The sequence below is a fragment of the Pongo pygmaeus genome, chromosome 12 (assembly GCF_028885625.2).
Source record: "Pongo pygmaeus isolate AG05252 chromosome 12, NHGRI_mPonPyg2-v2.0_pri, whole genome shotgun sequence".
In the NCBI taxonomy this organism is placed as follows: domain Eukaryota; kingdom Metazoa; phylum Chordata; class Mammalia; order Primates; family Hominidae; genus Pongo; species Pongo pygmaeus.
In genome coordinates, this window is record NC_072385.2 from 43,191,352 (window position 1) to 43,216,275 (window position 24,924).

At 44.1% G+C, this 24,924-nt stretch overlaps 1 protein-coding gene across 4 annotated transcripts in view; it reads left to right on the forward strand.

The window, feature by feature from the left end:
* The window catches only part of MERTK (MER proto-oncogene, tyrosine kinase), a 133,453-nt gene extending 108,854 nt beyond the window's left edge, over window positions 1-24,599 (forward strand). For all 4 annotated transcript variants that reach the window (XM_063648554.1, XM_054475596.2, XM_063648555.1 and 1 more), the window contains 6 exons: window positions 3,386-3,478; window positions 4,953-5,071; window positions 14,435-14,544; window positions 16,452-16,611; window positions 17,290-17,426; window positions 23,583-24,599. In XM_063648554.1, the coding sequence (XP_063504624.1) occupies window positions 3,386-3,478; window positions 4,953-5,071; window positions 14,435-14,544; window positions 16,452-16,611; window positions 17,290-17,426; window positions 23,583-24,096 (1,133 nt within the window). In that variant the 3' untranslated portion in view covers window positions 24,097-24,599. The remainder of the gene's footprint in view (window positions 1-3,385; window positions 3,479-4,952; window positions 5,072-14,434; window positions 14,545-16,451; window positions 16,612-17,289; window positions 17,427-23,582) is intronic.
* Window positions 24,600-24,924: the final 325 nt, after the last annotated feature.

Genomic DNA, 24,924 nt, shown 5'->3' on the forward strand with positions numbered 1-24,924 from the left:
TGGTAGATGCCAGTTAGGACACTCCAAAATCTATGCAGTCTAGGCCCTCTCAAATCTTTTTTTTTTTTTTTTTAATTGAGATGGAGTCTCACTGGGTCACACAGGCTGGCGTGCAGTGGTGCCATCTTGGCTCACTGCAGCCTGCACCTCCTGGATTCAGGTGATTCTCCCACCTCAGTCTCCTGAGTAGCTGGGATTACAGGCGCCCACCAACATGCTTGGCTAAATTTTTGAATTTTTAGTAGAGAAGATGGGGTTTCTCCATGTTGGCCAGGCTGGTCTCGAACTCCTGACCTCAAATGATCCACCTGCCTTGGCCTCCCAAAATTCTGAGATTACAGGCGTGAGCCACCTCACCCGGCCTAAAATCTGTATAGGTAAGGAAACTGTAGTGACTTGCTGACTTGTCTAATTGAAATGGCTACAAAGGGGGCAGGTTGTGCTGGGTTTCTTCATTACCATAAGATGACCAGATTTCACTGGCAGAGCAAGGTAGCATTTCCTCTCCATGTCCTTCTTCCAGGAAGTGCATTTCTGGAGCTGGGGCCACACAGCTATATAAGTTTGATTCTATAGGTGTCTGGCTGGTCATGGCCTATCACTGGGGAACTTAGAAAATAGGTCGTGGTCATGTGGCATTTCACCCAGTCTTCATCATGAATCATGGATGGAGATTATTTGGTGCTCAGTTTGTCAATATTCTTGATGTTGCTTCCTTATTAACCCCTTGTACCTATTCAATACTATTTTTGATCAGGGAATAAAGTAAAATTGGATTCTTCCTAAAATTTAAATCCACTATTTACTGGACATTAAAGCATAAGTTAGATTATAAGCATGTACTGAGACTCTTAAATGAAAAGGCTGAAGTTTATTTATTTTTTTCTTTTTGAGACAGAGTATCGCTCTGTCGCCCAGGCTGGAGTGCAGTGGCATGAACTCAGCTCACTGCAACCTCTACCTCTGGGTTCAAGCAATTCTCCTGCCTCAGCCTCCCGAGTAGCTGGGATTACAGGCATGCACCGCCATGCCTGGCTAATTTTTGTATTTTTTTGTAGAGATGGGGTTTCACCATGTTGGCCAGGCTGGTCTTGAACTCTTGGCCTCAAGTAATCCTCCCACCTCGGCCTCCCAAAGTGCTGGGATTACAGCTGTGAGCTACCACGCCTGGCCTGGAGGCTGAAGCTTAATTCAGTTATAAAAAGGAACCACAATAACCAACAAGTCACATGAACCGGTACTTTTTAAGTAGACCATAATGACTAATATTTATGTGATACTCACTGTTAGCCAAAGGACATTGCAGTTATTCCTGTATTTCATCAGGACAACAGAAAGAGAAAATGAACATAACTAAAAAGGAGGTTCAGGAACTAGCCCCCAAAAACTAAAACACCCTGAAGTTAGAATACTCACTGGAGCTGAACCAAGCACTGAGCCATATTCTGCACTGTTCCTGCCTCTTGTATGATTTTATCTGAGCCTCACAGTGCATCTGTGGGGAGTCATTCCATAATCCCTATTAGGGATATAAGGCAGGTATATTAGGAGGCCTGGTGGGAGGAGCTGGGCCTGGAACCCACTTTTTCTCTGGCTTGACTCTGCAGTTATTTAATTTCATTAGGGTAACTTGCATAGGGATTACACCCCTGCTAATTGTCAAAGATTGAGAGAATAATCTCTAGCTTCAAAATCCCCAGGCTCAGCTACATTTACCTGCAGGTTGGACCCCTGGGGAAGAGTCTTCAGGCAGAGCCCTACCCCTCTATTCCCCCACCTGGTTGTTTGCAGCAAAAGGAATAGGTGAGGGCAAATTTTTGCAGATGTATAGATTTTTTTTTAATTAGAAAAATTTTAAAATTTTTCTAAATTTCCTTCAGTAGAAAGAAGATTAATATATATTAAGCCCATAGGATGGTATAGACACTGCATTAGATGCCCTCATGCATGATTTTAATCAATAGTTTTACCCTGTTAACGCAAATTCCCTAAGGCAAGCCGAACTTTTTGTTTTATTTGTTTGTTTTTAATTGTGGCAACATATACATAATATAAAATTTACCATCTTAACCATTTTAAGTGTACAATTCAGTGGTATTAAGAACCATATTCATAATGTTACACAACCATCACTACCATCCATCTCCAAAACTTTTCTTTCTTTTTTTTTTTTTTTTTTGAGACGGAGTCTCCCTCTGTCGCCCAGGCTGGAGTGCGGTGGCACGATCTCGGCTCACTGCAAGCTCTGCCTCCCGGGTTCACGCCATTCTCTTGCCTCAGCCTCCCAAGTAGCTGGGACTACAGGCGCCCGCCACCACGCCTGGCTAATTTTTTGTATTTTTAGTAGAGACGGGATTTCACCTTGTTAGCCAGGATGGTCTCGATCTCCTGACCTCGTGATCCACCCACCTCGGCCTCCCAAAGTGCTGGGATTACAGGCGTGAGCCACCGCTCCCGGTCCCAAGACTTTTCATCTTGCAAAACTGAACCTCTACACCTACCGAACAATGACTCCCCACTACCCTCTCTCCCCAGCCCTGGCGAGCACTATTCTATTTTCTGTCTCTGGTTTTGACTCTCTAGGTACTTCATGTAGGTGGAATCATAGAGTATTCATCCTTTGGTGACAGGCTTATTTCACTTAGCGTAATACAGAATTTTAAATGTCTCTCTTAAGCCAATTTAATTCAAAAAACTTGGTATGACAATGCATCCAACTCACAAGGCGTGGTTGAGCAACCAGACTTGCAGGACATACACCAATAGAAACAGAGAGGTGTGGAGTTCTTTCTTTTTTTAAAAAAAGCAAATATAATTGCAACAGATCAGTTAGACTTGTTCTTTGTTTCGGTTTTGGGTTTTTTTTTTTGGAATTTTTTTCTTTACCATTAGACTTTAACTTTTTAGAGCAGTTTCAGGTTTGCAGAAAAATTGGGCAGAAAGTACAGAGAATGCCCATAGGTCCCCTCCTGACACACATAATTTCTCCTATTATTAATGTCTTTTATTAGTGAGCTGCATTTTTTGCAATTGATGAACCCGTACTGATACATTATTATTAACCAGAGTCCATATTTTACATTAGGGTTCACTCTTGGTGTTATATAGCTCTGTGGGTTTTGACAAATGTGTAGTGTCATGCATCCATCATTACAGTATCATACAGAATTATTTCTTGGCCCCAAAAGTCCCCTGTGCTTTGCCTGTTTGCCCCCCTCTTATCTCCCCTAGCCCTACTAGCCCCTGATAACCACTCATCTGTTTCCTGTCTGTATAGTTTCATCTCTTCGTGACCTGGGTTTTAGAGAACAGAATTGCTGTTGCCCACCCACTCCCCTTAATTGAGTAAATTATCCATGCTTAACCTTTTCTATTTCTCCTTTAGTGGACAACTTTTCGCAGCGGGAGATCGAGGAGTTTCTCAGTGAGGCAGCGTGCATGAAAGACTTCAGCCACCCAAATGTCATTCGACTTCTAGGTACTTCCGAGAAATGCGGGAGTGGGTGGCCAAGAGGGCTCTGCTGATCTGCTCTGTGCCAAAGGAAAAAATCTCTGGTGTAGATAAGTTTACACTTTGTATAACCCCAACATAACTTATAACATTGAGGTTTTCACCCAGACTTTTCTTCATAATGATGTTTTCTGAGGCTGATAGTGATAATGAGTTTGCATTTTCTGGACACTGTTGGGCTCAGGAATGATTTGAGTTTTCCACAGAATTCTAGGAGAGTGTGAATTAAATTGTCCTCAGTTACTCAAAGGCAAGACACAGAGGTGGTTGTGTTATAATTTTTATTAATTTAAGGTTATACATGAGTTATATAGCAGTGGGATAAAGCTGAAAAAGTAGACAAATTCTGTAGGTTTATCTTTGAGAAATAATTTATTAACCTGTTTGAAAGTACTGATTTCTTAACATCATGATACATTGATGATTTCATGGAATATGATTTAACAGTTCCATAGAACATGATTTAACGTAATTTGGCTTTGCAGCTCCATTAGCCAAAAATTACAAAAGAGGAGATTAAGTATGGAATGGATGCTGTGTAAGTGGCTCTGTCCCAAGAGAGAAGAGTAACCTGGAAATAATTGAATTTTCTGCTGACCTTGGTTTTTTGTTTTTGTTTTGCCATCCTGTGACTGGATACATGCTAAATTCTTTTGGGATCTTTCAAAGTTTTATATGATTGACACTGCAGAGAGATGTGAAAATCAATGTTTGTATACAGTATTATGTCAAATAAGCTACTGTTATTCATTCACTGCTATTGGCTTTAGCTGACTATGAGAACAATTGCACTTTGTGATCACACCACAGAGTGCAGGAGCTTTGCAAGCGTGGGATCAGGTGACAGCCTCTGGCTCTCAGATTCCATGATAAATGATATTGTAGCTTCTCCTTTGCAAAACTGTTAAAATTTAGGGATGTGAATTTTACCTAAAGCCCTTCAAAGTTATTGTAATAGTTTAAGCATTTGCAGTGGACTTCTTCACATGATTAAATATCTATCACATGAAACTAGTTCACCCTAGTTCAATACTAGTTCAGTATTGACTTCGAGGGTTGTAGCGTTAAGGAATCATAGCCATTGGGGACATTGTGTCTTTCATTTCCTAGGCCTCCTTATCTGAAACAAAAATCTTATGGGGTCACTACCCCTCAGACTCAGTCTAACAGAAATTCCTAGGTTTCTAGATGGCTGTACTTGTTACAGTTTAATTTGTGACAGACCTTATGCCCTCATTAATCTGAAAGGGGGAAAAAAATACCAATAGTGGACCCTTTGTGTGTTCCATTTTCTAGAACAGAGTGTGAGTTAGGCGCTCTTGGTTTTTTCAAACTGTTAACTTGGTAACACATGGCTTCAGTTTGTCCAGTGGTCCACCAGGGCTTTTCTGGTCACAGTAACAAGGGCTCTTTGTAATTGATGCTGTGTTTGTAATTTCAGGTGTATGTATAGAAATGAGCTCTCAAGGCATCCCAAAGCCCATGGTAATTTTACCCTTCATGAAATACGGGGACCTGCATACTTACTTACTTTATTCCCGATTGGAGACAGGACCAAAGGTAATGATCTCCTTGTGTTACCCCTGAACGCTTCTCAGGGCTTATGTGACTTAGCCAGGACAACCAAATCGTCTAATCTTGAAAGTGAAGCCAGGAAGGAGAGGACGTTGACTTTTGTTCAGTGCTCCCTGTGTGTCCAGGGTTGAAATGTGGGGTCTATCCTCACAGCAGGCCTGCTCCAGGTATTATTATCCTGCTTTACGGTGGGCTAAGTGGCTGTGTGCACAGTCTTATGGACAAAGCCTTACCAACTTGAGTTGGGTGGCCCAGGCTCCTGGTTCTGCACTTCACACCCCTCATGGCCGCATAATCCCCAGAGCTTGCAGACTATGGGAAGGCCATTGAAGGTGGCTCTCCTAAAAGAAATTTTACAGAGCTCATTCTGGATTTCAACCTTTGAAGGAGTGTTGGTGACCCAAGAAGACTGCACAACTGACATTCTGAAAAATGTTTGTAACATTTTACTCCCTATGTTGACTTACCCACCATGAGCACTGTGAAGCCCTGGGAATGTTGGATGTAGCTGTAGAGGCAGTTACGGATCATCTAGGAAATTGAGGGCCATGGAGACGCTTGCCTTTCTTCAGGGTCAATTTTCAATATTGACTTCGAGGGCTGTAGCATTAAGGAATCATAGCCACTGGGGAAGTTGTATCTTTCATTTCCTAGGCCTCCTTATCTGAAACAAAAACAGTATCCTCCTGTTATGTTTTGTGGACAAATGGTGGACTGCAAGCAGGCGGTGTCCTGACTACATGCCCAGCTAAGAAGGACGCCCCTTCCTGCCTTGCACACATCTCTGTTGCAAAAGGCAGCGATCCTGCAGGGTTCTGGTTGGGACACGTGGGAACAGGGTGTGGCTGGCCTCTGTCAACAGTCATTCTCTGACTGGGCAAAAGGGCAAAAGTCACTCCAGATCATCACTGCCCTTAATCACAGCTGTAAGAAACCACAGGTCCTGGGAAGGAACCGAACCACCCAGTCTACACCTTGGCATTCTCGGACACACCCCACCTTTGTCCCTTTAGCTGCCATCAGTATGTGGACCCCTGAGTGCAGTAGTGCAATTAGGAACAACCGCTTCCTTCACTGCATCAGCGATGGCTCCAGGAAAGAATTCTTGCTGCTCTTGCTTGTTGGTCTGATGAGTCCACAGGATGAAAGTGCAAGGAAATTAGTTCTTAGGGACGATGAAAACTCACTCCCACTGGCTCTGCAGACAAAACACAGAGGGGAAAATGTCCCATGCAGCACCAGTGTGGTGGAGTTCTGCACACTCCCCTATATCTACAAACCTGGGGTGACAGTGGCCTAGGGTCAGCCAGGTCACTTTTCCAAGTGAAGCAGTGCCATGGGACTCACAAACTATTAACCAAAGGAGGTTTATTAAGTTCTGCCCAGGTGCGGTGGCTCACGCCTGTAATCCCAGCACATTGGGAGGCTGAGGTGGGGGAATCACTTGAGGTCAGTTCGAGACCAGCCTGACCAACATGGTGAAACCCCATCTCTCATGAAAATATACAAAAATTAGCCAGGTGTGGTGGCAGGCACTGGTAATCCCAGCTACTTGGGAGGCTGAAGCAGGAGAATCACTTGAACTAGGAAGGCAGAGGTTGCAGTGAGCCAAGATCACGCCACTGCAATCTAGCCTGGGCGACAGAGTGAGACTCCATCTGAAAAAATAAAACAACAAGGTTTATTAAGTTCATTAGTTCACTCTGTGAACAAGTGCTGACTCTAAGGTGGGCACTGAGCTCTGGGGACACTGGAGGGAACATGACAGATGTGGTTCCTGCCCCATGGAGCTGACCTGCTGGTGGTGAGTGAGGGGAGAACAGGAGACAGACAATTGATTATTCATAGTGAGGGAGCTGTGGGCACCAGGAGCACAGGGGCTCCAATGCCCAGTGGGCCAGGCAGAGCCCAGCGGGGGCATAGGGACAGGAAGTGTGCAAGGTAACTAAACTGGGGGGTGCAGTGTCCGTGCACAGATGCAGAACCTCATGGTGTCAGGGCCAGGACTTCTTCGTTTCAGTAACCTGGAGAATGTTGGCAGATAGATCAGAGATAGTGATTGGAATATGAAGCCCCATATGCTGCGGGGTCTGCCGTTTAGAAGGAAGGATTGTGCAGAGAAATGTGCATTCCCTTCCCCCCGCCCCCCACATCAGTCACTGAGCATCTTCATGTCAGGGAAGCCACACAGAGAAATGTGCATTCCCATCCCCCGCCACCCCCCACACCCAGTCATTGAGCATCTTCATGTCAGGGAAGCCACATTCCTTCTAAAAGATGTTTGGGCCCCATGTGCTGTCAGAGAAGCTTCTTGTTTTTGGAGTCCCCTCTTTTTGGCTTGTTCATTATAACATCTCTGGATGCAGGGTGCCTTTCAGTTCCCCGGTGGAGGCTGCATGGAGTTGCTTTCTAGTTGTTCACTGAGGGTGAACTTGCTCACTCCATTCATCTCTTTATCATGAGCCTATCCATCCTCAGGATCAGAAGATGTGTTGGGAATTGGTAGGGCAGCATGCTTGCCTCAGCAGTGCCCCTAAGAGGGGCAGCAACCCCTGCCCTGAATCCTTCCAGCATGGAGACACTAGAGAGAAGCAGAACCTCAGACTGAAGTGCCCTGACCTCCGGTAACTTATGAACTTAATAACCACAGGTCACAGGTGACTGATAGAGTTACAGTGAACCATGATGACAAGAATGACAACTGAGGGCCGCCTTCATGGGGGAAGTCGGCTTAGAAAAACCCTAGTCGTCATCCCAAGAGACAGGTCAATCTGTAGAAACAGCCCTTTATTTAAAATTTGGGAAAGCTAAAACAAATAGGCAAAAATGTGAGACCCAATTTAGAGTCAGCACATGCTGGAGCCTCCTTTTCTACTTCCAGCTAACGTTGGTATCTTATGCCTGTGTGTGATGGAGGGAGGGGACTTTTGCTTTGCTTTTTTTCCCCCTTTTACTCTTTCTCTTCTTCCTAGGGACAGTTTAAGTGATCGGGACAGGAGAGTGGCCCCGTTTCTTTTTTCCAGTTCCCCCCGGCCCCATGCCCACATGTACTCCTGTTCTCTTCCATGAGAATGCACTTGTCTTTCACCAGCATGAGTACTAACTGTAGAGACAGGAAGCTGCAGCCACATCACACAGCTGTTATAAAATCACCGAGACTCTTCCAAAGAGGTGAGGGGCCTAGTCCTACGCAGAAAATATTATAGACAGGGCTGAGTATTTTCCTCTTCTTTTTCCCCCAAAAAGAAAGATGATTGCATTATAGGAAGTCTGTAAAAGAATAAAAAATTACCCACAATTCCCAACACCTTAGTACAATTGTTGGCGATTTCAGACATTCGTCTCTCATTGTTCACTCAATGCCTACATTTCTCGTGGCCTTCATGTCACTACATACACACCTGCCCCTGGGATGACAGTGGCTAACCTTTCTCAAGCATGTAGCATAGGCCAGCCTGTATTTTGTATGTATTAATGCACCAGTGGCACAACAACCCTAAAAAGTAGTTACTAGTGGAATCTAAGGTGAGGAAACTGAGGCACAGGGGGTCATGGTGAAAGCAGGATTGGCCCCCAGGCTGCAGACCGTGTGCCTTCAATGCTCTTCTGACTGCCCCATTCTGTGTGCACCCCTCCCCAGCAGGGCAGCCCCCAGACAGATCCCTGTGAGTGGTGGCACCACATCTTCAGTGGGTTTTGTTTCATGTTGATGGGTGATTTTACTCACATTTAATTTATGGTATGTTGTATAATTTGGAGGGGGCGGGCGGTGGCGGGGGGATGGAATTTCACTCTTGTTGTCCAGGCTGGAGTGCCATGGCTCAATCTTGGCTCACCACAACCTCCGCCTCCCAGGTTCAAGTGATTCTCCTGCCTCAGCCTCCTGAGTAGCTGGGATTACAGGCATGCGCTGTCATGCCTGGCTAATTTTTTTTTTTTTTGAGACAGAGTCTCGCTCTGCTGCCCAGGCTGGAGTGCAGTGGCGCGATCTCAGCTCACTGCAAGCTCCGCCTCCCGGGTTCACGCCATTCTCCTGCCTCAGCCTCCCGAGTACCTGGGATTAAAGGTGCCCGCCACCACGCCCAGCTAATTTTTTGTATTTTTAGTAGAGACAGGGTTTCACCGTTTTAGCCAGGATGGTCTTGATCTCCTGACCTTGTGATCCGCCCACTTCAGCCTCCCAAAGTGCTGGGATTATAGGCATGAGCCACTGTGCCCGGCCATGCCTGGCTAATTTTGTATTTTTAGTAGAGACAGGGTTTCTCCATGTTGGTCTGGCTGGTCTCGAACTCCCGACCTCAAGTGATCTGCCCGCCTCGGCCTCCCGAAGTGCTGGGATGACAGGCATGAGCCACCGTGCCTAGCTGGTATGTTGTATAATTTTTCTAATAATTTCTTGGGGGTGTGGGAATTTCATGTTATTGTACAAGAGTGCATTTTGTAGCAAAAAGATTAAAAATACACAGGGCTATTTGGTGGCCCAAATAGTTTTGTCTATTCAAGAATGTTACATAAATGGAGTCATACGTTTATAACCTTTTTTTTTTTTCTTTTTGAGACAGAGTCTCACTCTGTCACCCAGGCTGGAGTGCAGGGGCGCAATCTTGGCTCACTGCCACCTATGCCTCCCAGGTTCTAGCGATTCTCCTGCCTTAGCCTCCTGAGTAGCTGGGACTACAGGCACCTGCCACCATGCCTGGCTAATTTTTTTTTGTATTTGTACTAGAGACGGGGTTTCACCATGTTGGTCAGGCTGGTCTCAAACTCCTGACCTTAAATGATCCACCCGCCTGGGCCTCCCAAAGTGCTGGGATTACAGGTGTGAGCCACTGCACCCGGCCATTTTATAACCTTTTGAGACTGGCTTCCTTCACTCAGCATTATGTCTTTGAGATCCAAACAAGCTGTGTATATCAATAGTTCATTCCTTCTTTATTGCTGTGTAGTATTCCATTGTACGCTTCTACCACAGTTTATCTTTTCACCTGTTTAGGGACATATGGGTTGTTTCTAGGTTTTAGCAATCATGAATGAGACTGCTATAAAATTCATGTACAGATTTGTGGATGAAGTCTTCATTTTTCTAAAGTAAATGCCCAAGAGTAGGATGCTCGGTCATATGGTAAGTGCATATTTAACCTTATAAGAAACTGTTTTCCAGAGAGGCCATTCCATTTTACATTCTCACCAGCAGTGTGTGAGAAATGCAGTGCTCCTCATTCTTATTAGGACTTGATATTGTTGCTGGCTTTTCTGGTTTTTCCTTATAGCTGTCCTGATTGATGTAGAGTGATATCTCATCATGGTTTTTATTTGCATTTCCCGAATGACTAATGATGTTGAGCATCTTGCCATGTGCTTATTTGCCGTCCTTACATCCTCTTTGATGAGTGTCTGCTGTTCGAGTATTTTGTTTATTTTTTAATTGAGTTGTTGAGTTTCTTGTCATATTTTGAGAGTTCTTTATATGTTCTAGATAGAATTCTTTTGTTCGATATGTGATTTCCAGAGACTGTTTTCCAAGTTTGTAGCTTGTCATTGCATTCTCTTAACACGGGCAAAAATATTTTAATTTTGATAAAGCCCAATTTATCAGGTTTTTTTAATGAATCATGCTTTTGCTCTCATGTCTAAGAACTCTTTGCGTAACCCCTAGTAAAAAGATTTTCTCCTATTTCTTTTCTAAAGATTGTGTGCTCTTACATTTTACATTTAAGTATATGACCAATTCTGAGTTATTTTTTGTATAGGGTTTGAGATTTAGTTTAAGGTTTGCTTTTTTTGCGTATAGATGACCAATAGCAAGACTATCCTTAATCCATGAAAAGATTGTCCTTAATCCATTGAGTTGCTTTTGTACCTTTGTCTAAAAGCAGTTGGTTGTACATTTCTTAGTCCTCTGTTCTGTTTCATTAAACTGTGTGCCCATCCTTTGCCCCTACCACATTGTCTTGATTACTGAAGCTTTGTTATAAATCTTAAAATCACCCAGTGTGATTCTTCCTACTTCGTTCTACTTTTTCAGAATTGTTTTAACTATTCTGGTTTCATTGCCCTTCCACTGAAACTTTAGAATCAGCTTATCTGTGTCTGGCAAAAGTTCTGCTGTAATCTTATATCCTTTTGAACAAAATAACAAGTAAGGGAAACAAGTACACAGCATTTTACTGACTGATGAATAGTTTCCATTTGCAAAAAAATACAAGTGTATTTTCAATGATGGAAAATAACTTTCAAGTATTAACAAGATAAAAAGGAATGTAGTTTCCTATTTTGTTACTTAGTAGCCACAGATAAGGTGGAAGACACAAAGTGCATAGACAAACAGAAAAATCAAGCTTTTATTCAGATCTTTTCTTTGCTGCCTGGAATAAATAGCTCACTCCTGCTAGAGCAGCCCAAGACTATTACCAGTGTATTTGATACTGCGATGGCCCAATATCAAGTGTATTTAAACATGCTTCTCCAGGAGGGCTTGGGTGCTCGACCCATAGTGCCACTCTGCCCAGGGCAGACATCGTCCCTGGAGCTGTGCAGGGCAGACAGGCAGATGATGAGACATGACCCCAGGTCTCATGGAGATCGATAGTACAAAGGGAGATAGGCTGTAATAACATATGCATCACACAGTGATGTGAGCAGCCTGCTAGAGCTTCAGGGAAGAAATGAGTTCTGACTGGAGAAATGTTTAAAATATTCCGCACTGCTGACAGGGTGTGGTGGCTCACGCCTGTGATCCTAGCACTTTTGGGAGGCCAAGGCGGGTGGATCACCTGAGGTCAGGATGTGTCCGGAGTTGGTTCCTTCTGGTGGGTTCTTGGTCTCGCTGACTCCAAGAATGAAGCTGCGGACCTTCGCAGTGAGTGTTACAGCTCTTAAAGGTGGCATGGACCCAAAGAGTGAGCAGCAGCAAGATTTATTGTGAAGAGTGAAAGAACAAAGCTTCTACAGCATGGAAGGGGGACTCAAGCGGGTTGCCACTGCTGGCTGGGGGTGGCCAGCTTTTATTCCCTTATTTGTCCCCACCCACATCCTGCTGATTAGTCCATTTTACAGAATGCTGATTGGTCCATTTTACAGAGTGCTGATTGGTGCATTTACAACCCTCTAGCTAGACACAGAGTGCTGATTGGTGCATTTACAGTCCTTTAGCTAGACACAGAGCACCAATTGATGCGTTTTTACAGAGTGCTGATTGATGCATTTACAATCCTTTAGCTAGACATGGAGCACTGATTGGTGCATTTACAACCCTCTAGCTAGACAGAAAAGTTCTCCAAGTCCCCAGTCAACCCAGGAAGTCCAGCTGGCTTCACCTCTCAAGGAGTTTGAGACTGGCCTGGCCAACATGGCGAAACCTCATCTCTACTAAAAACATAAAAATTAGCCAGGCGTGGTGGTGCATGCCTGTAATCCCAGCTGCTTGGGAGGCTAAGGCAGGAGAATCGCTTGAACCCAGGAGGCAGAGGTTGCAGTGAGCTCAGATTGCGCCACTGCACCACTCCAGCCTGGGTGACAGAGCACAACTTCGTCTCAAAAAAAAAAAAAAAAAAAAAAATTCCACACTGTCATCATGGATATCCTCAAAAGAGTGGTAGGAGGAGTACAGTGAAAGATTAAGAGAAGCACACAGTCAGGATCAGAATGAGCAAAGACCAAATGATCTGAGAGCACACCCATGTTTTAAGAAAAGCAGATTGTCTCATATGGCAACAGCAAAGCAATGGAAGCATAGGAGGAGGGGTGATAAAACAGGAAAGAGAAGTTGGGGTCAATGTTTAGGTTCTACAACAAGTAGAATGACTTCACCAGCATGTAATAGGAAACCCAACTCAAAATGACTTTCAACGGAGATACAGGATCTCATTCAATAAAGCCCAGAAGTAGCAGAGCTCCAGAGTTGGCTAGGTGGGTGCTTGAGGAATTAATTGAGAAATTAAAGGGCTACAATTGCATTTGTAGCCCAAGCTATTAAAACAGCTCCTACACAAGAAGAAGGAGGAGGAGAAGAAAGAATTTTCTTAATTTTATTTTCAGATTATTCATCACTAGTATATAAAAATACAGTTGATTTTTGTATGTCCGTCTTGTATCCTACAACTTTGCTGAACTCATTTATTAATTGTGCTACACAATTATTTTTTAAGTGACTTTTGGTCACAGTCTCCAGGAATAACAGAAGTGTTCTAGGAAAAAACAGCACAAATGAATAGTACCTGATACTCATTACATCTTCATGAATGACAGCAAGATGCAGTATTTCTTAGGACCCAAATCCTTTCCTGGAAATCAGTATCCAGAAAACCAAATACCCAAATAATACAGAATAGAGGCATAAAACTTCCATGCCTGATTTTTAAACAACTCCATTACTTAAAGATTAAGATTAAGACATTTCATTTATTTATACAGTATGTAATTGACATGTGTCTTGGAGAATAAAATCATTAAAAATGCAATGTCTTCGTGAGTACCATTTTGGAAAACTCATGTTTGGAAAGGAAGCCATGGCAAATCCAGTGCCTTGGGGAGGGTACATAATGGATGGACCCATTCATGACTGCCAGGGACTTGTGCAAATCCTTTTCTGCAGGGCCATGATTGCACTAAAACACTTAATTAGTACATGGAAGTTTTATCAGCAGTCATCCTCATAACTGATTCCAACAGTGGCTGGTTTTCTAACACAGCAATCTAGTTTGATTTTTATAAGCTAGAGAAAACACTAGACTGTTGAAACTTATAGGCAGGCCCTACAGGAACAAAATGAAAATTCCTGAATATGTACTTGTGGTGCTTTGGTCCTGTGATAAGAGGTGAAGACTCTCCTAATTTCTGTTTAGAAGAAACAAGTATCTTTCAAAACATTTCAAAGTAAAATGGTAGCAGATAGGGGTGCCTAATTGGAAACAGCTCATCCTAAGTGGACTTTTCCCCTCCCAAACATTAGACCCCTGACACACACACACACCTGGCCACTGCTGAAGCCAGACCACCTGTCCCTTTCCCTCCTCTGTGCAGTGTGTGTGCTCTGTCCCACTCTGAAGGATACAGGGAAGGATCACATTTGACCTCATACCTTGTGAAAAGAAACAATGTCATTCACTGTAAATACTTTTAAAGATGGGGAAAAGAGAATATGATGTTTGCCAAGAAGTTTAAGGTTTTTTTCTTTCCTTTTTAAAAACCTTATTTGTGATATTAGTGATATGGAAATAAAAGATTTGTTTCCTTATTTCATCACTACACTGTAGTAAATTAAAGCATCCTTTCCCCCCCAGGCAGAAACTGCTTGCAAGTTTTCCTTTTTAAAAGAGAGTCTTTCTTCTTGTTTCCTCTATCATCTAGCATATTCCTCTGCAGACGCTATTGAAATTCATGGTGGATATTGCCCTGGGAATGGAGTATCTGAGCAACAGGAATTTTCTTCATCGAGATTTAGCTGCTCGAAACTGCATGTAAGAGTCCTCGGCTATCCTGGAAGGGTTTGGACCTCATGGTGTTTGGTCTTTGCAGGGTTTGGGAGATGACCTGTTCCTATTTAGATAGGCAAGGAAGCTGCAGTCAGAGGGGGATGGTGTGGCTTGCTCCGAAGATGGAAATATGGCTGGGTGTTTGGGAGTTTTCACTGCCTCTGCATCTGAGAGTCTGGTTGGCTTCCAAAGCTTTCCCTTATGACTCCAGTTTTACCTTCACTCTCTCACTCAGGTAGGAATGCGAGGTGTGACCCTTGTGATCCTTCTCCATGCCATCAGCTAGCTTTGGACCTAGAGTTATGTGTACATCAGCTCCTCTTAAAGACAGCAGTGAAAATCATAAAGGCTTTTCCCTAAGTTTTCACAACACTTCCTTAGGAAGAAGTTTTGTACTTTGTATACATGGAAGCTGTCCTTTCACAGCAGACAATGGCTTCATTATACAAGAAATGTGGACTTAGGTTCTCCCTATGTCTTCAACCTGCTTCAGTAGAGCCATTGTCTGCTGTAAATCTTCAAAAACAATAACTATGTCTTGATTTTAAGTTTTTTATTGCAAGAAGAGGGAGTGGTCCTTCAATATATTTTGTCATTTGTTTTTCTTGGTCAGAGATGTGACAATGGGGCCTGCCCCCTCCCGCCTCCCTGCCAACCCTGCCCCTAGGGCTCCTAACTCTTTCACCTCATTTTTTAAAACACTAAAGGGGTTTTGGTTTTGTTATTGTTATTATTTAAATAATTTTTCGACCATGGAGGGAGAATCATGAAAACTCTTTTTCCCTTACTATTTCCTTCATGTTTTCCCAGCAGGTAGGGTGACCAGCTTTGCAGTTTACCCTGGCCTGAGGGGTTTCTCAGGACAAGGGATTTTGAGTGTAAAAAGTCAGTGTCAGGCAAACAGGGACAAGTTAGTCACCTTCCCCAGACTACTTTATATCTATTTCTTCTCCTTCTCTTCCTTTTATTCTTTCTTCTCCTCTTCCTTCTTCTTGTGTAGGAGCTGTTTTAGTAGCTTGGGCTACAAATGCAGTTGTAGCCCTTTAATTTCTCATTTAATTCCTCAAGCACCCACCTGGCCATCTTAGCAAGAAGCCCAGCGTCTTGCTCTTACTGCATGTAATCCCCATCTTCCCCAAACTCTCAGGGGACTTACTATAGTCCTCAGGGCCAGTGCTGCTTCCAGACCTCTGGAAGGCTGCTGGGGTCCTCCATCAGTCCACCAGAGGGCTCTGGTTTTGAGCTGCTGCTCTTTTTTGCTTCTGCTATGCTGCGTCTCCATGTTCTCCAGCTGTTTCTATCCACTGTGCACAGGTGCCCTTGCTGGTCCTCATCCCACACAGATTAGAGTGATGCAAGATTGCATCACTTGAGGCCAGGCGTGGTGGCTCACACCTGTAATCCCAGCACTTTGGAAGGCCAAGGCGGGCAGATCACTTGAGGTCAGGAGTCCGAGACCAGCCTGGCCAACATGGTGACACTCCATGTCTACTAAAAAAAAAAAATTAGCCGGGTGTGGTAGTGTGTACCTGTAATCCCAGCTACTCAGGAGACTGAGGCAGGAGAATTGCTTGAACCCGGGAAGTGGAGGTTGCTGTGAGCCGAGATCGTGCCACTGCACACCAGCCTGGGTGACAGGGTGAGACTGTATCTCAAAAGTCTCAAAAAAAAAAAAAAAACAAACTGCATCACTTGCTCTTGCTCTTGCTCTTGCTCTGCCATTGGTCCTCACTTGCTCTGCCATTGGTCCCAATGCACCATGCTCACAGGCTGGTGGTGTCTCTGTGTTCTTTTGGTCAATTATCATAAGTGTTTTCACCTGTGTCTGATACAGACCAGTAATTTAAGGCATTGCCTCTGACGCTGCTGAAGACATAACCTGCTCTCTGTAGGTTGCGAGATGATATGACTGTCTGTGTTGCGGACTTCGGCCTCTCTAAGAAGATTTACAGTGGCGATTATTACCGCCAAGGCCGCATTGCTAAGATGCCTGTTAAATGGATCGCCATAGAAAGTCTTGCAGACCGAGTCTACACAAGTAAAAGTGACGTGGTATGTACACAGCTTTGATTCAGGGGCCCCACAGTGCAAAGAGGAGGGCATATTGAAAGAAATGACTTCAGCTGGTATGGCAAGACATTTTACTCTTTGATAAACTGAGGATTGGGAGCTTGCTCAGATCTCTCTTTTATATCTTACCATCAGATACTTTAATTCAGGTAGAACAGTAGATTCTGGTGAAGTGTCCTGACATTCAGAAGATGTGTGCTTTGCAAAAGCCCTTAATTTCTTCCCATTTTTCTTTGCTATCAAAGGATGAGTCATTGCCCACAACTAGGATATTTCATAATCACATTAAATTGAATGAGTTCATCCACTGGCTCTTGGAACCTAGATGCTATATGAAAGGTGCTGTGTAATTACGCCCTTGACCCGAGATAAGGAAAAAAAAGCACCTAACAGCAACAGTGGAGGAGAGCACTAAGCAGATGTGTGACGAGGCTGTTTCTGCCTTTGCCAGATTTCCCAGAACAGCTTTTGTAGAAGTGGGGAACTGTGACACTCCAACCCCACGTTATTGCTGCGTTGGGAGAGCAGTGTGTCTCACACATAATTGCCAGCTTTGTGCATGATCATCAGTGTTTAAGGAAATGACCTTTCCCAGTGAAAAAGTCCATTCAGGCTTTGTGGAAAGGCTTGCATCCTAACTTGTTGTTGCTTTGTTCCCAGTGGGCATTTGGCGTGACCATGTGGGAAATAGCTACGCGGGGAATGACTCCCTATCCTGGGGTCCAGAACCATGAGATGTATGACTATCTTCTCCATGGCCACAGGCTGAAGCAGCCCGAGGACTGCCTGGATGAACTGTGAGTGGGCTTCTCTGTCTCCCTTCCATACCCTGCATGGGGCAGCCACCTGGCTCTGCAGTGACCTCGGAAACACAGCCGTGGGAGGGGAAGGGAACTGCTGTTAGTCAGGTGGGCATGTGCAGAGGGGTGGCACCCACAGACACCCCAGCCCAGGAGCCATTCCTGATGTGGGAGATAGTGTGTGGTATCTCCAGTGAGCCCACTGAGGCTCACTCATCCAAAGGGCCTCAGTCTCAAACGACAGGCACTGTCAAGACAAGGCAATGGCACCTGTCCTAAAATTCCTTACACACCTCTAGGAAATATATCCACAGATAATAGCTTTGCCTTATAGTGCATGAGGTCCTTGAATGATTCCTCACCCTCTTTTGGTCCAGTTATCTTTCTCCTTCTATGTAGCGTTTCAAACACTCTACTCACAGTAGTATCCTTCATCAGGAAACTCAGAAATCTAAACCAATGACTTTGGGATCAGGCTGCTCATCAGAATCACTTGGGAGATAGTGTAACAATACGATTCCTCGGCCCTGTTCCCGGAAATTATGATGCTTTTGGTACAAAGTGGGCCCAGAAATGTGTGTTTTAGAATGCTCCCTGGGGCTGGGCGCAGTGGCTCATGCCCATTATCCCAGCACTTTGGGAGGCCAAAGAGGGCAGGTCGTTTGAGCCCAGGAGTTTAAGACCAGCCTGGGCAACATAGAGAGACCCTGTCTTTATTAAAAAATAATAAAATAAGGCCGGGTGTGGTGGCTCACGCCTGTAATCCCAGCACTTTGGGAGGCCGAGGCGGGTGGATCACGAGGTGAGGAGTTCGAGACCATCCTCGCTAACACAGTGAAACCCTGTCTCCACTAAAAATACAAAAAATTAGCCGGATGTGGTGGTGGGCACCTGTAGTCCCAGCTACTCAGGAGGCTGAGGCAGGAGAATGGCATGAACCCGGGAGGCGGAGCTTGCGGTGAGCTGAGATCGCGCCACTGCACTCGAGCCTGGGCGGCAGAGTGAAACTCCATCTCAAAAAATAATAATAATAATAATAAAATAATAATAAAATAAAATGGTCCCTGAGAGATCATGTGTTTAGACAGGAGAAAGAACCACCAGCTGTGACATACACAGAGTACACATCCCATCCTGACAGGGCCCCCATCTTCAAGGCCAGGCAGTATGGGGAAGAGACCCAGGCCTCGGAGTCAGTAGGCCAGGCTCTGCTTCCTAACTGGCCCTGTGAGTGGCTATGGCAATTAATCTCCCCCAAGCACTTTGCTGACCTTATTAAAATAATTTCTTGTGGCCCTGCTGGTAGCTTGGTGACGGTGATTTGAACCTTCCTAATGGGGAGTCTCCTCCCTGTATAATAAGGGCCATGGGCTTGGAGAGGGGCATTCTCACCATATTTAGCGAGAACATTTCAGGACTGTGGGCCTACTCTGGCTCTGTCATGGAGTGCCATGCCTGGGCTGGAACAGGAGAGTGTGGACAGCACCCTCCCTACACACACACATGCACACACACAGACACACACACACACACACACACACACACACACAGGCCCTGCTGCCTCACATGGGGGAGAGAGCCTGGGTCCATTTGCCCACAGGCTTTCCAGCTCCCTTCTAAGCCAAAAAGAAGGAAACTGTTTTAATCAGAGCCTCGTCCCGTGGGTAGTGGTTGGTGGTTTTTATTGTGGTGGTAGATGTATAACATTAAGAAGAGAAACAAGCACTGTAAAACCTTTAAAACATCCTGAAATGCTAATAAAATTAGTTCTTGGGTTTCATGGTAGTTTTTAAAAGTGCCATGTTTATGAAGTGCCTGCTTCTGAAAATAAGGAAACATTTCAGTCAAACAATATTGACTATGGAAAGAGTTTTGTTGCAGTTTCTTTCTGAGCTTTCCTTGCTCACCAAAAAAAGTTGATATTTGCGGTAATTATGTTGGGTCTTAGCAAGGTCTAAGCTGTGTCACGTTGTGGTTTTTAGAGCCAAAACAAGTGAATGCTGAGTCGGTTTTCTGTGAGACATTTTAGGGGACAAAGCAGCAGAGTCAGCACACGCCGTGTGGCTGGGGAAGTCAGGCAGAAAGGGGTGAACCTGCCACCCCCGCCTCCTGTGGGCTCCGTGCCCTGGGTGTGCTAAGGGGGCTATGGCTGTGCTGTGGCCTCGGGGCCCCCGTGAGCCAGGCTTTCTTCCATCTTCTCTCGAATCTAGATGTGGGGTAACAACAGCATCCCCCAAAGAGCGCTCTGTTCCATTTCTGAGACATTTCCTTTGTAAAATGAACTCAGGCTGAGTGCAGTGGCTCATGCCTGTAATCCTAGCACTTTGGGAGGCCAAGGCAGGAGGATTGCCTGAGGCCAGGAGTTTGCAATCAGCCTGGGCAACATAGTGAGACCCCATCTCTACAAAAAATAAACAAAATTAGCTGGGTGTTGTAGGGCATGCCTGTAGTCCCAGCTGCTCAGGAGGCTGAGGTGGGAGGATCACTTGAGTTTAGGAGGTTGAGGCTGCAGTGAGCTATGATTGTGCCACCACACTCCAGCCTGGGAAACAGAGCAAATCCTGTCTCAAAAAAAAGAAACAACAACCAAAAAAAAACCCAAAACACAAATCTAAAGTGTTTCACATGATGGCTGAAATAGTCAATGTGAGGGAAAGGTCAATGACTCTTCCTCATAGTGAAGGAGGTAGAGGTCACGGATGAGAGCAGGGGCCCTGCATCAGATGGACTGGTACTGCCACCGACTGTTGGCGTGACTTCAGTCAGTTCCTCTCCTCTCCAGGCCTCAGCTGCCCTGTCTGTGAATGTGACTGCATCCCTTCCTTCGTGGGGCTGCAGTGAGGAGTAATCGGTTAGGGCCCATCAGCCCACACACAGCTGGCACTTGCTGGTCATGTTCTACCTGCATCAGCCACCTTGAAGCTGCAGTTGCGCGGACTTAGGGGCTCCTCTCCGGGACTCACCTGATGCCCATCCCAGCACCACCCTCGCGCTTCACACACCTCACCAGCCTAGCATTGCCCTCACACTCTTATTCATCCTGCCACCCAGGACCTGGCGTGTTGGCTGGCACAGAGCTGGCCCTGCCTCTTGCCTGCTTCTTGTCTGCCCCAAGGACCCCCAGCTTACACCCACCTTCTCCATCTCAGAAACCCTCCTCTACCCGTTGATCTAATCCCTCCCTCCACTGCCACCTGAGGCATCTGAGATCTGGAGAAGGGACAAGATGGGAGTCACAGTGGGCTGAGTGGCAGAGCTGGGTAGATACTGGCTAACACAGTGGAAGCACAGCTGATAGGAGATGGGCATCGTTTCCCTGTGCAGACTTGCAGCCTGCACTCGGCCATCCTCAGAGCCAGAAGCAAAGCAGGTGCTTGAAAAATATGAGTAAAGTCATACATTTACAAATTTTGTAAATTCATATGATTTCATTTAATTGTAATAAAATATACATAACATAAAATGTACTCTCTTAACCAGTGTGTACAGCTCAGTGGCGCGAAGTACATTCACAGTGTTGTTTAACCATCACCACCATCTAGCTCCAAAACTCTTGTTATCTTGTAAATCTGAAACTCTCTACCCATTAAACTAATCCCATTCTCTCCTCCCCACAGCCCCTGGCAACCTATATGATCACATCTTTTATAAAATCTCAACAAAAATAAAAATTACCATTTACAAAAGCAATTACCAAACTTATTTTTCTTTCCATCCATAAAATTTTATAAAATCTAAATCACTAAATATCACAGCCTTCCTATTACTTACCAGATGGGGGCTTCTTGTTAATCTCCTTGTTCTACTACAATGAAATTGCCCTTTTGTGGGAGTAGGTTAGACAATGTATACATGTTCACTATGTCTTTAAAAGTCATATTTATATTTTTATACATTTGATAAGGTATTGAATATTAAAGGAAAAGAAGTTTCAAAGTGATATTGATACTATTCTACTTGGAAATAAAGATAAATTATTTAAATACTTTCTCCTAAGACATGAAATAAGTGAAAGTAAGTTAAATACCACAGCCTCTTGATGAAATAATGAAAAGGAGATTATGTCCCTAAGAACAGAATGTCTCAAAGCTCATCTGAGATGGCAAACAATCAAGGCTCTGTGGAAAACGGAGTCATGCAAATTGACTTATGCCTGAAAACCTCAAAAATAAAAAAGAAACCGTCTGTCAAGTCTAAGTGACCATCTAAAGAAGGTAAGACAGGGAAACAAAACAGAACCCCCTAAGCCTGAGATGAGAACAAGGATTGTGAGGCAGGGAAACGCGCCGTGCCATTGTCTAGGCCTACGTTCAGGATCAAGCTCTTCACATGCGTGGCACTTTGCCAGCCTCCAGCTTCCGGATGCGTGTGCAAGTGTTGGTAAAGGCTGGAACGTGGACAGGTGAAAGGATATCATTATACACCTACGTGAATGAGATCTGCATGTTGTGTGTGAAGTAGCATGTTCGTAGAATTAGCCAAAGGCTCTGTGGGCTGTAACTGAATGTCAATATGGAAATTGCATATTTCTGTTCATAAGATGCCAGTAATTTATTGCATGGCTCGGATGATTTAAATTTGGGTCTTTTTTTGTCCAATGACATATGAATTATCAGTTTCTCAAAACAGAAAAGAATCAAAATGAAATGATGCCTAGGCATGCTGGTGTGTACCTGTAATTCCAGCTACTCTGGAGGCTGAGGCAGAGGATCACTTGAGCCCAGGAGTTCAGGGGTTCTCCACCAGCCTGGGCAAAATAGCAAGACTTCATCTTATTAAAAAAAAAATACATCTATTTTTAAAATAAAAAATATATATATACACATATACACACACACACACACACACACACATTTTTATATATATACACATTTCAGACCAGGCATATTAATTGGCATGTGTATATATATATATGCCGTATATATGTGTATATATATGCCATATATGTGTGTGTGTGTGTGTATATGTGTGTGTGTGTGTGTATATATATACACACACATATGGCATATATATATATGTATATACACATGCCAATTAATATGCCTGGCCCTGAAATGTCAGGTCTATCAATTATAAGAAAAGAAACATTTTTAATGAAATGATGGTATAACTCACTCTTCTCAGCCTATTGATTCCTAATTGTCATCTGTCTTACTGTGCTCCATTAAATGTCCCTCCATTGGAATTCTTAACTATATTAGACACTGGGATGAAAAAACCACCCAGAAGAGAGTTGCCCTCTATAAAACAAAGTGGAAGGGGTTGTAAGGAGCACTTAGACGCAGGAGTTGTCCAATCTGAATCTGAATCCCTGGCTACCCACATGGCCATGGCACGTTCTGTAATGTTCCTGAGCCCACTGTCATCTTCATTACAAAGTGACAATGACAGGGCTGTTGAGAAGACTAGATGGAGTGATACATAGCACTTAACTACCCCCTGCCCTTACCCCTGCTCCTGAGCTTCTTAGCCCTAGCCCCAGGGCCCCAACTAACTCAGCTATCCTGGTAACAACTCAGTTTGATGGCATAGGACAGAGGAGTGATACATAGCACTTAACTACCCCCTGCCCTTACCCCTGCTCCTGAGCTTCTTAGCCCTAGCCCCAGGGCCCCAACTAACTCAGCTGTCCTGGTAACAACTCAGTTTGATGGCATAGGACAGAGATCAGCAAACTTTTCCTATAAAGTGCCAAATAGCAAATATTTTTGGCTTTGCAGGCCTTTTAGCACCTGCTCAACTCTGCCATTGTGACATAAGAAGTCATAGATAACGTGTAAACAAATAAGGATAGCTGTGTTCCAATAAAACTTTATTTACAAAGCAGACAGTGGGCCGGATTTGGCTCATGGGCCATAGTTTGCTAGCCACTATATAAAGAAAGAGACCTAAATACTCCTTATCTGCAAAGTTAGATATAATTGCCACATATGTGCTCTTCCTAGAAACAGAATCACTTTTTTGTCAAATACCATGGAACATTTACAAAAGTTGTATAAATATTAGGCCACCAAAAAAGTCTCAATAATTTTTATAAAAAGTAGAATGAATGCTGATTAAAATGTGATAACGATTCTGTAAAAACAAAGGCATGGATTGCACAAAGAGATGGGTGCTATGCTGGGAGATAATCCACTTCTTTTTAACTTTCAGGTATGAAATAATGTACTCTTGCTGGAGAACCGATCCCTTAGACCGCCCCACCTTTTCAGTATTGAGGCTGCAGCTAGAAAAACTCTTAGAAAGTTTGCCCGATGTTCGGAACCAAGCAGACGTTATTTACGTCAACACACAGTTGCTGGAGAGCTCTGAGGGCCTGGCCCAGGGCTCCACGCTTGCTCCACTGGACTTGAACATCGACCCTGACTCTATAATTGCCTCCTGCACTCCCCGCGCTGCCATCAGCGTGGTCACAGCAGAAATTCATGACAGCAAACCTCATGAAGGACGTTACATCCTGAATGGGGGCAGTGAGGAATGGGAAGATCTGACTTCTGCCCCCTCTGCTGCAGTCAAAGCTGAAAAGAACAGTGTTTTACCCGGGGAGAGACTTGTTAGGAATGGGGTCTCCTGGTCCCATTCGAGCACGCTGCCCTTGGGAAGCTCATTGCCTGATGAACTTTTATTTGCTGACGACTCCTCAGAAGGCTCAGAAGTCCTGATGTGAGGAGAGGTGCGGGGAGACATTCCAAAAATAAGCCAATTCTTCTGCTATAGGAGAATCCAGTTGTACCTGATGTTTTTGGTATTTGTCTTCCTTACCAAGTGAACTCCATGGCCCCAAAGCACCAGATGAATGTTGTTAAGTAAGCTGTCATTAAAAATACATAATATATATTTATTTAAAGAGAAAAAAATATGTGTATATCATGGGAAAAGACAAGGATATTTTAATAAAACATTACTTATTTCATTTCACTTATCTTGCATATCTTAAAATTAAGCTTCAGCTGCTCCTTGATATTAACATTTGTACAGAGTTGAAGTTGTTTTTTCAAGTTCTTTTCTTTTTCAAGACTATTAAATGTAAAAATATTTGTAAAATGAAATGCCATATTTGACTTGGCTTCTCGTCTTGATGTATTTGATAAGAATGATTCATTCCATGTTTAAAGTTTTATAACTGATTAATTTTCTGATATGGCTTCCTAATAAAATATGAATAAGGAAGGATATGTTGAACTTACTTGAGACTTGAAAGACAGTGGTCGGCAGCAGCCTTGTAGCCTTTGCAAAGGAATTCCCTTAATGCCTGGTCCTTGGGGCAATTGCTGTGACCATTCTTGGCATTGCTTTATAGAGATATGGAAAAACGACACCAGGGTCTGTAGATAAGGAACAAAAAATATTAAAGGATTGAAAAATGGTATGAGAATGGAAAGACTTAAAATCAGCTGAAGAAGAGAATCTGGCAGGTGAAGCACTTTTCTGTTTGGGAGGCGTAGCTCATGGGAGGTAGGCATGGGCAGTGGGGCAAGGCATAGCTGAGCTCACG